This window comes from Nuphar pumila, chromosome 7 (assembly GCF_984573655.1).
Source record: "Nuphar pumila chromosome 7, dmNupPumi1.hap1.1, whole genome shotgun sequence".
Lineage (NCBI taxonomy): Eukaryota > Viridiplantae > Streptophyta > Magnoliopsida > Nymphaeales > Nymphaeaceae > Nuphar > Nuphar pumila.
In genome coordinates, this window is record NC_143255.1 from 26,806,603 (window position 1) to 26,822,439 (window position 15,837).

The 15,837-nt window shown below is 39.0% G+C and overlaps 1 protein-coding gene across 1 annotated transcript; it reads left to right on the forward strand.

Annotated features, from left to right (window-relative positions):
• The first annotated feature begins 5,046 nt into the window (after window positions 1-5,046).
• On the forward strand, window positions 5,047-6,912 carry LOC149831623 (protein IQ-DOMAIN 19-like). Its single transcript, XM_090013050.1, has 4 exons — window positions 5,047-5,472; window positions 5,559-5,795; window positions 6,074-6,745; window positions 6,892-6,912. Exons 1-4 carry the CDS (start codon window positions 5,047-5,049, stop codon window positions 6,910-6,912), a joined length of 1,356 nt encoding a protein of 451 aa, XP_089869176.1.
• Window positions 6,913-15,837: the final 8,925 nt, after the last annotated feature.

Here is a 15,837-nt window from a genome sequence, read left to right on the forward strand (position 1 = left end):
TTTCCAAGGCACCTAGTTCTTCCTTCATAGCATCACACCATAACTTGTTTTTGCAGGCTTCATCAAATGAGCTTGGTTCACGATGATCAGAGATTTTAGTAAGATAAGAAACATAATTTTTGGAGACGTAATCATATTGAACATGTTTCTCAATAGGATAGGTTGCAGCATTATAGGTAACGAATATAGGTTGGAGACGTAATCATCTTTCAAATATATGTGCTATAACCATTCTTATGTACAAATGGCTTAGCAAATCACTTTCTTTTCACAAATCTGACTCCATGAATGTGATCTACATGCTCTATTTGGTAGGAGTCAACATTAATGTTCTCATACCAGAGTAGGTTTTCTAGCTATGGAAAAAAATCAATGGCTGAAAAAGCATAAAAAAATTTCAACTTAAAAAGCGATTCAAGGGTCTATCTCTAACAAATCTTCAATGTGAATAGGAATGGCAGTGAACCGGGGCGGGGGTGGGGGACAAGTTCTCCACCCCCGCCTCGTCTCAAAATCTTATCCTCCATCCCTGCAGGGGTTTTTGATTTTAACCTCCATCCCCATTTCATGTCCACCATCCCCAATCCAAATGGGGCAAGGCGGGGCAGGGCCCCATTTTTCCCTCGGTCCACTGACATCTACAAAAGGATGGGGGACGAGGCGGGGATCGAGGTGGGGCGGGGTGGAGAAAAGCAAAAGTCAATCCTGGCCTCCATTCTCGCACAGGTTTTGATTTTAACCTCCATCCCCGTTTCATGTCCTCCATCTCTTGTCCAAAGAGGGGTGAGGCAGGGCTGGGCCCAGTTCCGTGCCACAGCGAAGAAAACCCCGGGTGGGGCCCCACGACCACCCTGGCTTTACGTGGTCCACCTCTAAAAACTAGAGACATACTCGTGCCGCCAGTGGGGTTTGATCCGGTGCCTTTATCTTAGCACCTTCACAACTACCCCAAGGCAACATGGGAGAATAAAGTAAAAAAAAGGATAACAACAAAAGGATTTTCATGATATTCAAATCTGATACCAAATGCAATCCCTCCTCCAAAACCCCCCTTCACGTGGACCACTCTTGGGCTTAAGAGAAAAAACAATAAATAATCATTGAATGAAACGCCATCTAAAATACCAAGGAAGTTCACAGAAGTGTCCTTGAACACTCAAACCTACATATTGTCCTTTTTGTTCTTTGACAGTTAAGACTCTGGCTAGAACTAGACCATTATGATGTTCATAGTGGGATCTAGCCTTTGATGTCTAGGACTTGGGTGTCCCAGCAGACCTCATCAGGTTTTCAATCCCCCCTCCCCCCAACCTTCCCCTTCAATTTTTTTTTTTAAATTTCCAATAGAAATCAAGATTTGGTCCTTATCAGGACTTGATTCGTACCTAGGTCCAGCTTAAGAAACTTATATGTGGACTTTGAACAATTGGATTATTGGATCATCATAACCAATATCATGGTTTTTATGGTTCTGCTAATGAATTAAAAACTCTGCTTATCTGGTAGGGGTGACTCATGAACTTTACCTAAGTCAACGGGATGTCACAAGTTCAAAATTCATGGTTCTGCATCCTTTGTTAAGAGGCCGAAGCTGGGTGTACACTCTTGTGGGCAACAGCAGTATTGAGTTTATACCAATGAACTCAACGAGGGAGATAGTTTTCCTGAGCCATCCAAAAAAAAAGTCTAACTTCGCAATCCCACCATTTTTTTTTTGAAAATAAATAAATATCTGCCAACTGGTTACTTGTAGTTGTAGGTGGGGGGTGTCAATGAGTCGGGTTTACCCGGACCAAACCCTATAAGGTCCGGGTATAGTGACAAATAAAAGACCCGGGTCTGGACCTGAAGGTCCGATTAATACATGGACCCAGGTATAATTTGTGAAATTTTATACCAGATCCGGGTCCAACCCGAGTTCCGATTAAGACCCACAATTTTTCAATGTAAAAATGATAAAAATATTATTTTACCAGGTATGGTCCGGTCTGGTTCATGTAGTTCTTGTCCGTTCCAGATATGATTTTTCTTATAGTAGATCCGATTAGATCCAAGCCCGGACCCGATACCATACTCAAAAATCTGGTAAACCAAACCCGACCGGTTGACACCCAGGCTGCAAATGTGTTACATGCAGTTGGATTCACACCAACGTTCTTAAAATCGATTCACCAGGTGAATGGATTTCTTAAAAAAAAATTGAACCGGATCCCATCGAATCATTTGTGAATCGAACAACTTTTTATCAGCAAATGACAGAGGTTATTAAACAATAAAAAATATTTTAAAAATATTAAATAATGTTTTTAATCTTTTAGAAAACATTTAAAAAATTGGATTGAAATGACAGGTGTATCGGCCCCTTGTAAATCGGCTAAGGGCGGTTTCAGACCGATTCTGACAACATTGATTCACACTCTCTGGATTACCTAACTGGGTAAATCCATTAAAAGAAATTATGTGAATTTTCTTTTCTCTTTACTCAATCCAGGCCCTACATAAGTGGTTAGCCATTAAAAAATATTATGTGGATTTTTTTTTTCTCTTTTATATTAAACTTGTAAAGTGTTGGGGCTATATATCATCATCGAAACGTAGGTTCGAATCCAAGTGCAGCCACTTCGTGTAAAAGACAAAACGTTTAAGGCCATCTCCAGCTCGACCTTACCTTCATTCAGAAATACTGGGTTGCACTCAGTAAGGCCCTTTTATTTGGTTTGGATCCTGTTCGGATCTTCTGTTGAACGATGGAGCTACGGGTCCTATCCAAACCAAAATTAAGCTTACCAGGACCATGAGTCAGGACTCGGTCAGGCTGCAGGCGACTGAAGCCAGTATCTGTGTCAATGATAGTCCTCATTCATCATGATCTTTTTTTAATTTTGGGAACCCCAAAAGGCAGTTTCCGGCAGTGAATTTTTGTTTTTATGTAATCCTACATGATTTTCATTGTTCACCGTTTTATCTTTCAGGCGTTGTAGAGAGAGAACCACATACCACTGCCAGAGGGTCGTATAATTTATTTCTGATGTTGCCATGCACCCAACATTAGCTACAAAAGAAAGCAAGACAGACCAAAGCATGTGACTGCCAAACCTGTTTTTCCATTAGATCTGATTTGAAAAATAACCCACTTGTGATAATGAACCAATCAAGCTAAAAATATAGGAAAATTTTCATTTTTATAATCTTCGGTGGTTAAATTAAGGATAATTAAGGAAAGGATTTTTGTTAATTAAATCCATTTTAGTTGGATAAATATCAGCAACATAACTAGGGATATTGGTATTTGACCATTCTCTCTCTCTCTCTCTCTCTATATATATATATATATATAAATGGTAGTTATGTACCATGATACCATATGGTGGCATACACTCTTGTTTGCATGAATCTAACTCAACCAATATATCTAACCACATAGATGTGTTTAGCATGATTTATTATTAATGTTGGATGGCTTTTTCTTATCTAATAATACATCATAAGATTCATTTTTGAGACATTGAAAAATCAATGGCTGTTTAAAAATGATATAAACATCATATTTCAGTCAACTTTAACCTATGTAGTAAATAGAACTTGCTAAAACAAGATTCAAAGGTTAGATTTTGTTTTTGGTCCTTAGATACCATCCATAAATTACAGCTGTACAATACCACCATACAAGTACTCTCTCTCTCTCTCTCTTTATATATATATGGAAATGGCATAACATTGGACGCCCTTTCAGTCAGACGTGCGTCGTAAAATAAAGCCTTTAGGGCATTTGGAACCAGGGGGCTCTTTAGCAGCAGTCGAAAATGCCGCTAAAGGGTGTTTTGCGATTTTTTTTTATCGCTGATCGGGCGTGCTATCAGCGGCGCGATTCGGCTGAGTAACGTAGAACAAAAATCTTGTGTGGAAAATTGAAAACCAAGAAAAAGTAATATCTGCGGAAGAAATTATGAATATTAAAACACAAAAATACGTTGGCAGGATTCCCCTACCTGTAAACCTGTGTGGATACCGACCCCTTCATCTCACATGGCTTTTGACCTGTCTCTTTACGTGACAACGACACTAGGTTCTCTTAATTGGTGACTACATGAAATTACCAACAAACATCTGTTTTCTTACATAAATACCAAAGCTTGTGCCCTTTTTTTTTCCCTCACAGCTTGCAAACTGCTGTAAAATCTACAACAATCTCTGGAAATTTTTGTCTTCCAAACGAGAGAGAGAGAGAGAGAGAGAGGTGTTTGTCAATGTTGTCTAAATCCGTTCACTAAGTGAATGATTTTACAAAAAAAACAATTAAATAATTCTAGATCGATTCAATTCAGATTGCTTTTTAATTAGTCCATTTCAGAGTCCCATTTTTGAAAGGGACCGAATCGACATTGATACCGTATCAGCAAAGGAAAGGGGCGATTCAATCTGAACCAGTTCAGATTGAACAACGCTGGTGTTTGGATGCACCCGCTTAACCAGATAAATGGGATAAGGTGGGATGCGAATTCATGAATCATAATGCAATTTCTCAGCTTATACCATTTATCTGGATAAGTTCAACTCCAACAAGGGGCCCAAAAGAGCCAACTTAAGGAGCCACAATCACATTGCAATCACTAGCATAAATCCAAGTATGGGTAATTTGGTCAATATGGAGAACGAGGAGAGTCATCCTTAAGTCGTGCACAGTCTACCTCATAAATTCTTGTGCTCTTGAAAGCTGGCTGGTGGGTCTCTCTCCCTCTCAAATTAAATAGACCCCTTATGCAATCAGGGTTCACCACCAACAAAGAAAAAAAAAATGAGGAGCTGCCTTGAGCATCAGAGTCAAACCAATGAACGAGAAACTGCATCAGATAAACAAAATGAGTAGATCATGATGGGGAGCAGACAGCCAGATGTATATAGGCAGAGATAGATGGATTCAGATTATTAAATGAGAGAAATAGTTTATCAGATCTACATAGCCACCTTGTTTTTATTCTCTTTTCTCACCACGGCTGCCCCCAAGTACCCATCATCATTCTACACTGGTTCATTTTAGCTGCAGCAATGGGAAAGACCAGTAAATGGCTGAGAAGCTTCTTGAGGAGCAACAAGAAGGAGAAGGAGAAAGAGAGCCAGAGTTTGTCTCAGGTTGAGAATCAATCAGTTTCAGCAGCAAGTCAGCCTCCAAAAGAGAAGCGCAGATGGAGTTTCAGGAGATCTGCTCACAAGGATTCCAATTCAAATGATTCCATTGCTTCTTCTGCTGCTGCTAATACAACTACATCTAATATATCCCTCTGTGAGACTGAAACAGAGCAAAGGAAGCATGCAATTGCTGTTGCTGCTGCAACAGCAGCAGCCGCTGATGCAGCCATTGCTGCTGCCCAAGCTGCTGCTGCTGTCATACGGCTGACTGCTACCCCACATGAGCCAACTCCTGCTGAAGAGATGCCTGCCATCAAGATCCAAGCTGCTTTCCGTGCCCATCTGGTTGGCCTCCTCTCTCTCTCTCTCATGAATAAATTTTGTTCGTCAATAGATTCAAAATTACTGACTCCCCACATTGCTCCATGCAGGCAAGAAAGGCCTTGAGAGCACTTAAAGGTTTGGTGAAGTTGCAGGCGTTGGTGAGGGGTCACCTGGTGAGGAGGCAAGCTGATGCTACTCTCAGGTGTATGCAGGCACTTGTGACTGTTCAGCACAGAGCCCGGGCTCAGAGAATTAGAATGGTTGAAGAATCGCCGCCTGCTTCTCAGAGACTATCCACTCACAGGAGATCAACTCATGAACACCACAGATTCAGTCATTCATATGTAAGCACTTCTCTATTGAACATTTCCCTTATATTTAAGATTTCCATCTTGTTAAAGTTGCAAATTTTTAAACGTACCAACATCTAACAAACAGAATGAATTAACACACACCGACATAAGCATCAATAGAGTTTGCTGCATTTCAAAAAAGAGAATAAACCATGTGTTCACAGTATTTAACAACAATGCTTAGTAGTTCAGTGCTTTATGGGGAGATCAAATTTCAGTTAAAAGATGGAACTGTTAATTGAGCTGCAATTTCAACTTTGTTCATTCAGGACATGGATAGAAGCCCAGATGAGAACATAAAAATCGTTGAGATGGATTTAGGCGAAAGCAGGGGAATCCCAAAGAGCAGGATAAGCACTTCAGGTGCATATCTTCAAAAATCTGAGCAGATGTTCTCGACGCATCGAAGGTCCTTACCGCCTCTTCCCAAGCTAGACCGCGTACAATCCCCTGCGCCATCAACTGCACTCACCGATCTCAGCCCGCGAGCCTGCAGCGGACATTTTGAGGAGTTCTCATTCACAACAGCACAGAGCAGCCCACAGTTCTCAGCAATGTCCAGGCCGTATTCAAGCAGAGGTTCATTTGGAGGTTCTAGAATTGAATATGCAGAGTCTGTTTCCAATGACTACAGCTCCTTCCCCAATTACATGGCCAACACAGAGTCTTCGAGAGCTAAGGCACGGTCACAGAGTGCACCAAAGCAGAGGCCTGAGTCATTTGAGAGAGTATCATCTAAGAGGCGCACGTCTGCGGAAAGCAGGAGCGTTCCTCGTGGCGTTCGGATGCAAAGATCATCCTCACAAGTAGGTTCATCCTGCAAAGGCTATCAGTATACAGGTGCAATCAAGCTTGATAGATCAGCAATGTCTCTAAAAGACAGTGAATGTGGTTCCACCTGTTCTGTGCTCACAAACACTAATTACTGCAGATCCTTGGTTGCCATAGAGGTGTGTATGGTGTAATGGGATGCTCAAAATTTGCTAAATTCGATTTCAAGTTTAAGCAGTACAAATTGCTTTTGGTTTTAACTTTTAACTTGATCGGAGCACTCTGATCAGCTATTTTGATGTTTTGCTGGATGCAGGCATACGGCAACAGGAACTAACTCTACCTCTTACTCCCTTCGTGATTGGATTTTGAAGTGTGTGATGTCTGTGAAAGTAGGAATAATACAGAAGCTTGACAGGATGGTTCTGGATCAACAGGTAAAGAGCCAGGCTGGAGTTTGCTGAGGATGATGCATAACAATTCTTTTTCAAATACATGTGGACATATAATTTGCATCCCATCTTTTGCATGTAAAATTATTTCATATTTCCAGCCTCTGGATATGTCTGCTGATTTTTCTCCCAATGTTTGTATGAGTGAAATGTAACATGTTCATGTTCTTTTTCTTTACCATTTGTTATAAAAAGAGCTTGTCATTAACCAAATGCACACAAGAATCACAAGATGAAAAGCTTTCTTTTCAGTCTCCTTTCCCATGGGGATGAGGATATTAAGATTATCAATATGTCAGCTCAGTTCATTCACGATCAGAGAAGGGAAATTAGCAGTTATCCATATTGAGAAACATGTTATAACCTAGATTCTAATCTCTTGCCACAATAATATTGCTTTGTTGTTTTTCGAGGATTCCGCAAAGGCATCCCTTCTTTCGGCCAAGTTTAAAGTGGTTGAACTATTTTCTGATGCTCAAAAAGTAAATGATTGAATTTCCCATCAGTGTTATTGGTGTTATGCTCCAACTCATTTTAAGGATGCCACTGTCCATACATTCTTATTGTTAAATCGTTATTGTCTCATGCCGCTGCTATAAGAGGCAACTCTGAGACGGAAGGAGTCTTGTCTCATGCTGGTCAAAGGATGATACTCAGCTTTGTCTTTTCCAGATGCCTTCAAACAGGGTGCACAGTTGAGCTTTCCACTAGATAATATCCCAGCTGTTACTCCAACCTGAATAATGCTTTCAGCAGGAGTTACTATCAAAAGAACTTGCCCGTTTATAGTGTTAAGAATTTTCAGACACGTATGTGGAGAAGATATTGTTAGTATAAAATGGATCATGAAAGAGCCACTTACCGAATGCGGCTTTGCAGCTTTGGACAATCCAAATGGCACTTCGGTGGATGCAGGTGGTCGACGTTGTCCTTAGCCAATCGAAGCCCTCGATGAGCCCAGGCCGTCAAGTCAAATGGTGAGCAGGACCCTTAACCCAAAGAGAAAGATCACACACGAATGAGACACTCATCACACCAGTCTCTTATTTATAAGAAGATTTGGTGAAGGTTCATAATGGGCATTAGTGGAGGTTCCTAATGGGCATGAATGAACATTTATTAGTTGTAACCCCCAAAACCCAAGAGTTACACCCATGTATGTCCCTTGATGTGCCCACAGCAATATGGGTCACATCTAGGTTAGATCCGATCTGATTAAAAATTCAACATTCTTTCACTTGACCCATTAACATGGAAAAACACTTCATCGATGTTCTATATCGTTATCTCGATTTAATTTCTAGGTGAGTTCACATGTTATCATGTATCACCAGAATGAATGATACGAGTTATGGAGATGAACCCCTCTATTTGAGATGTCATATTTTCATATACTACATTATTATTTATTTTCAGTGTTTAGCATGAAAGAATACCTTTATGAACGGGTTGGTCTTGAACTCATTTTATTGGTCCTTTTAATATTGTTATTATGTTATTATTTTCTCACAAATGAGAGATATTTTATACAAAATCAATAATGCACAAAATCATGGAGAATCAATGTAGTTTCATAAATGTGATCACATATAACCATAATGTATTGTCATACATCAGAAGGAATAAAACACACACATCCTCATTATATGTTAGAAATATAATCATGTTGCTAGCCCTTGAGGATCCACAATCATTTTCTTTGTATCGATTATATCAATACAAATTAAATGATTCATCATCTTTTCTTTAACAATAAAATATTTTAACTCCATGTTTCGACATGAGGTGGAGCACTTGTTATTCGAGAATGACACAACAACTTTATTATCACATAAGGTCTTTGGTAGCCTCTCAATACAGTCCACAACACCAAGACCTGAAATTAAACTTCTAATTCATATGAAATAAGATAAAATCTCATTTAAATTAATAATTTCTGCCTTAATGACTTTCAAAAATTTATGCACTATCCTACAGTGAAAGATGATGCCTCTAATATTCTTAGTTATTTATGATTGCAAAAATGACATGCTAAGATTATTTGAGCACTCTCACTTCTCATAAACAACTTTCTAAGCACTCTCACTTCTCATAGACAACCTTTTGATTGGTTATGCTATTCTCTGTAGGAGTGAGATAATTGCTCTATACAAGATTCATATCAAATAAGTAAACATGAAACCCTTTATTATTCACCTTTTCTAAGGCAAGCATAATAAAGTCATTATCGTTTCACTTTGGTAAAAACAATAATATTCAAAGTTGTTTCACCTCTTCAATCTTCAAAGAATTGACTTCAATTGTTGAAACTAGTAGATCATATAACAAGAGTCAATTTAACATTAAACCTTTGGGTACAAATGCGCTTCATGGGCTGATGTACATACCTACTATTACACCTTGTGTGACTTTGGAACATAATGACCTACCTTTGGGTATAATCATTTCTTCATAAAATCACAAACAATCACAATACTGAATCTCAACACGGTCTAAAGAACCCTCAATCAATGCAACTCAGATCACTTTGGTAATTACAAGAGTAAGTTGATCGAGATCTATTAATGCAAACATATTCGTATTACAAAGCATGCCCATGCAATCATTATAATGAATGTATATTCATGACAAATTATGTATGATAACATAAAAAATACAAATTCATGTTATATATCATATGCATAAATAAAATTTTGATGAATACATTATATATGTCATGAATTTAGTTATAATTCATGATTAAATATCATGGATAACACAAGAAAATATCAAATGCATGCAAAAGACATGCATCCATGATGAAATTACACATAAAAGTATGATTAAAATGATAAAGACATGTTGTTACAAGTAATACTCGGGGTCTTAGTGTTGGAACCCATCATAAAATACCCCAAACTGGTCTAAAACGACCTCGAACTGGTTAAAAAAGACCCTGAAGTGATTTAAAACATGCACAAAAGCTTTTAAACACCTAAAACCAAATGAGAAAGCTCATGTTCTTTCTCAAATACGAGAAAACAAGTCTCCTGTTGTAGGAACAAATGAAAAACCTTTCAGAACAGGTCAGAAAAGGCTTTGAACCAGTCTTGAACTGTATTGTATCTACCACCAAACTGGTTTTGCTTTATAAAAGGGGTAGACAGTGCATGGATCCAGTATCAGACTTGATTTGACCTGGTTTGGATCCAAATTCAGTCTAAATAGATCTTGGGTAGGATCATACGACTGAGACCCAATTCAAATCCAGATCTGATCCAACTAAATCCTGGGTCAGATCCCACAGTCCAGACCCTATCCAACTAGATCCTGGGTTAGATCCCACGATCCAGATCCTAAACCGAATCAAGGTCGGATCCAGTACAAGACTCAAAACTTTTTGGACTGAGTTCCTGCGGATCAAGAGCAGACCCAATCCACCTGAAACCATTTTAATTGGTTTTGGGTTCTGGATTGGGTTCCACTGTAGCTACACTGCTACAGTGGAAACCTGACACCCCCTCCCCCTCGGTAATGTAATTTTTTTTTAGGGTTTCGCCCCCTCCGCCTCCCACTTTCATTTGCCGCCAACGACATCTGTCATAAGAGTGAGAGGGTTGTTAAGTGAATGTAAAAAGTTCATATTCAATGTGGGCTCGTAACCTAGTGTTAGCATAAAATGAATCAAGAAAGAGCTACTTACCGAATGTGACTTTGGACGATCTAAACGACGCTTCGGTGGATACGGGTGGTTGGCATTCTTCTCAACCAATCGACACCCTCGATGAGCCCAGGCCGTCAGGTCGAATGGTGAGCATGACCCTTGAACCCAGAGATAGAGATCTCACACGAATATGACACTCATCACACCACTACGGGTTTCTTATTTATAAGAAAAATTGGTGGAGGTCCATAATGAGCACTAATTAATGGAGGTCCCTAATGGGCATGAATGAACTGGTATGAGACCTCATAGCTGTCCGGTAAACCTCAAAACCCAAGAGCCACACCCATGTATGTCCCTATGCCCATGTCAATATGGGTCACATCCATGTTGGATCTGATATGATCCAAAATCCAACTGATAATACTCACACACTTGACCATCTAACTTGACCTCATGACACTTTCATAAGCTTCTCATGTGGTAACAAAAATAAAACTGAAGTTACCACTGAAAATCCCATGGTCATAATGTCACTCTTGGCATGAAGTGGACTGGGATGTTTGGCATGATCTGCTTCCGCTTTCATTGCATTTGATGTTCAGGGTAGTCATCATAGTCTCACATCTCTTACTGTCATTTTCTTATTTTCTTCTCATCTTATTTTGACATAAAAGAGGGATTGGATATCGGTGTTTGTCCATATGATTATAGTATAACAGTAGGCTGTTGTAATGAATGAGGCCTTTAGCTAAAAGAGTTTGAGTTTCCAATATGATATGTTCAAGCGCTCTACCATTGATTGCCTTGTACCATACTTTTGCAATAAGTCCTAGCTCCATCATACGGACCCTAGCTCTTTAAAAGCATCACCTGATGTCTTAAACTCCTGAAAATCAGACATACCAACTGCATCACGGCAATTCATTTGAATTTGACTCTTCATCCTCAGTATGTGGCCTTTGAGAACTCGATCTCAAACTTAATACTTTAGTTGCATTTCAAAGGATCACACTTTTCTATTTCGGTTCATCAAAGGAGCATCAGTATCTAATCCATTATCCTGGCAACTTGATAGTAGTGAATAAATAATCACAAGCAGGAAGTAATACATTCTGAAAGCATCCAGGTAATTGTAGCAGAATCTTCTAATGCCTACAATTGGACTCAACTCACAAACCCTCTAAATTAAACCAAATAAAAAATTTCAAAAGATATTTGTGTATGCCATACATAAAAGAATCAACTTTGAGAAGATTTGGAATAACGGAACATGAATCAGCTTCATACAACTTCCTTAAGTGCTATATAGAAACGGGCTCAAATGAGAGAGCTGGATGGTTAACTCGACCTTGAGTTTTAATTCTACGGTTCTAATCTCTCAGCAGCTTAAGGAAAAAAAAGGTAAACAAACCAAACTTGGTAATCCCATTAAGAAAAAAGCAAGAGTAGCAATGCCTCATATGCATGTGCATGAGTGTAGACAGTCACACGCGCACACACAAGCACATGCATGAGCAACGGACTATGAATAATGAGTGCAAAAAATGGCTGTAGAGAAATTGGCTATAACTAACAAGAGTGAAGGAGAAACCATAAAAAAACAGTTGATTAACAAAAGCTAACAATAAATCAACCTCTACATGGCTTTCTTGTTGATTATGGCTTTATTGAGTCTCTATTGGACTGAAACCCACCTTGCCATCTAAAGAAGTTTTTTTTTACTGTTATTTAGAATCCCATATGAGATAAGAAATAAGACCCATATGAGGTTTCTTGATTGATAAAGATTCTATCTTTGGATTTTATAAATAGATGGTGTGCTCTCTTTTGAAAAGGCGGTGATGTACTTGGCTTGAGATAAAGAGAAATGAGAAGGTATCCCTCTTTCTTTTAGTGCTCTCAAGCAACTTAAGAGAAAAAGATGATAGTTTTGCTCTCTTACGTGGTTCACCGATGGTTGAAGCTTCTCTTGGATTTTGAGAGGCAGCTTCTTTTTTGTGATAGAGAGAAAGATTTGGGCTGCACACATCGATCCTCTTGGTGGATCAAACGACATACATGGTTGTTTTCATTTGTATCTCTATTTGTTTTCTCTTGAATCGATGATTGATTATATTAATAAAAGACTCTAGGTACTTTTCTCGTGAATGTAGGCAATTTTGCTAAACCATGTAAAACCCTCTTGTTTTGTGGTTATTTGCTTATTTGTTGTTTGTCTGTATTCCTTAATCACATTAATATGATACCGGTCTTAATGTAATCCTGAGCTCAGGCCCAAAATCACAACCGTTCTCTCACAAAGAAAGTTCTCTCTTGATTTTGTTTAATGTTGATGAAACTCTCCCAAAAATGATAGTTAAAAAATAGAGAAATTGCCCCCTAGTAGGTCAACTTGGCCAAATGTGCTGCCCCCCCCCCCCCCCTGAAATTCCAAGTTTTCGTCTCTTAGAGATAAACTGTATCAACTGTGATCCCATTGCTTTCAACAATTGATCTTTTTCCATACTTGGGCATTTTGAGCATTTATGGACATTGGCACGATATTGGCTCACAACATTTGACCTATTTTTTTTTCCTTTTTTTGACAGTTTCATTCTAGGTTTGCCACTCGGTAATTGCTGCATCATGTCCTACATCACACATGGTCACCTGTAGCACATTGCAAAGACTAATAAGAAATAAACCTCCCTCTCAATAAACATTACATCTCTACCTGAAACAGTGTCCTATTGACTTCAAAAGGCGCTTGCTTTGAAACCCTTTATCACAATACATACATTGTAAACAGCCAGTTTTCTCTAAATTATAGATTATGGCCATATAGAACCTTTTTGTTAAAGGTCAAACCACATAAAACAACTGAGTGAACCACCAAACAAAACCAAGATGTTTGGATTAGAACTAAAAAGTTGAGAAACTAAAGCAACATCAATTCCTATTTTAAGATTTAAAAAAAAATTGTCATGTAAAGTTTAACAGGCTTCAAAGGAAAACTATCAAACAGTTACTGATCAAACAAAAGAGGAGCACAGATTAATCGAATGCAAATGGACTGCAAGTTGACTCCAAACAAACGTGGGGTCAAGTGAACCTGCAGAAGTCTAGTGATAGGCAAACTTTCATATGAAAGACACCTCTGAAACAAACGGACGTTCAATAATCACTCTCCACACCATTTATAGGGATGTCAACCGGTCTGACGTAATCCGACATCTTACCCGAATCTGATTAGTTGGATTTTGTGTCCAAATCCAGATCCGATTAATAATCAGATAAGACTCAGCATTTTGCATCCAAATCCATGTCTGAGTCTGACTAAAATCCAAATCCAAATTAAATCTGAATCCGATTAAGTGTAAATATCGGATTTTAAGCTAGTCAGATACGGATTCACTTTTATATTATGCCATCCAACTCTGAATGAAATTAGGCCAGATCCGATTATGTTGGACTCGGTAATTCTTAGATCTGACCCAAGTTCGACCTGTTTACACTCCTAAACATGAAACATGATACGGATCCATTTGAAACTAAATCCACTTTGGCATTGGTGGGACCGGAGCAAGAAGGTGAAAAGATCTGGTGCAATATGATTGCACAAATATTTGTGCATTAAGCACCTGATCACCCTCCATCTTGAGACAAGGATTGTCAATTGTGAGGCCTAAGGCCAAATGGAGGGTGATCAGGTGCTTAATGCACAAATTTTGTGCCATATGATTGCACCCGATCCAGCAAGAAAAGACTCAACCCAAAATATCATTGGGTGGACGAGAACAACAATGAAAGAACCAAATCCATGGAAGGGCTAGCTGGCCCTAGTAGGGCCCACCAAGTTGTCGACCTTCCCGAGGTGCCAAGATGGGCATGCAAAGTGTTTTATGAAGGCTTTTGGGTGTTACCTCTTACCCAAAGGAGGTTATACCTATTTTGGAAAAAACTATTTAGGATTTTTTATTTTCTATTTAATGTTTCTTAAAATTGTCAAGGATGTTAATACCTTTCTTGAGCTTATAAATAGAGGCTCCATTTTGTATTAAGGATATGAAAAATATATTGAATTTGAGTTGAAGGTCTCTTCAAATTCATCTCTCTCCTCTTGGTTGTGTCCCTTTCTTCTCTTCTCTTGGCCCCTAAGTCCTCCTCTAGTCAGGCCCCCTCTTTGACCTTGTTGCAAGTCCCTTCCCTTAACTTATCTCTCTTACTCAATAAGGTCTAGACCTTACTTAGTATAGTGGATCCGTTGGCACGAACAATGCTATGAAACACCAATGTGGTTCAAGTTTAAGCTGGAAGTGCTCAAACAATTCAGACTATGTCTCTATGTTAACCACAACGTAGAGATGAAGAACCTCATATAAAAAAGGTTGGTCCAAGAATATCAAGTAGAGTTTGAAGACCTTTGCACCATGTGTAGTGATTGGTACAAGTCTGCTTTGATAAGAGCTTTCATTGGCAGACTCTGGGATGAAATATGAGTTGAATTAATGACCCTAGACCCACAAACCCTTGAAGAGTGCTATGTCAAAGCATGAGTGGTGGAAGAGCGTTTGAAGAAGTCGGCCAATATGAAGAGGCCCAACCGACCCCTCGATGAGTACAACAATAAAAAATCGGTCCAAGATGTTGTACCCAAATCCAAATCAGGTTTCAATATCTGAACCAAGTTTATTTCAAAAGCCCAAATGACAGATCATAGGAGCAAGGACTTTTGTTATAATTGTGAAAAGTGGACACTAGGTCACAAGTGCAAGACCATTAAAATGTTTATGATAAGTGAAAGCAATAGAGAAGAATTCAGAGAAGGAAACCAAGCAAGGCCATGGGATTTCATAACACATCCCAAACTCTATGTGAGTTAGGGGACGTTGAAATTAGAAAGGTGTTGAGGTGTTGATCGACACCATATCAACCAATAATTTTGTAAGAGAAGATCTTGTGTAAATCATGAGCTGCCCCGACCAAGGACCAAGGTTCAATGGCATAGTTGGAGACTGATGCCACCTCAAGTGTTCATATGTTTGCCCGAAGGTGGAGTTGGATATCCAAGGATCCAAATTCATGGTGGATCTCCATCTACTACCCATGAAAGGGGCAGACATAGTCCTTAGGATGAGTTGGTTGTGGACCTTAGGCAATGTCTAATGAAAAATTAGTAAAATAA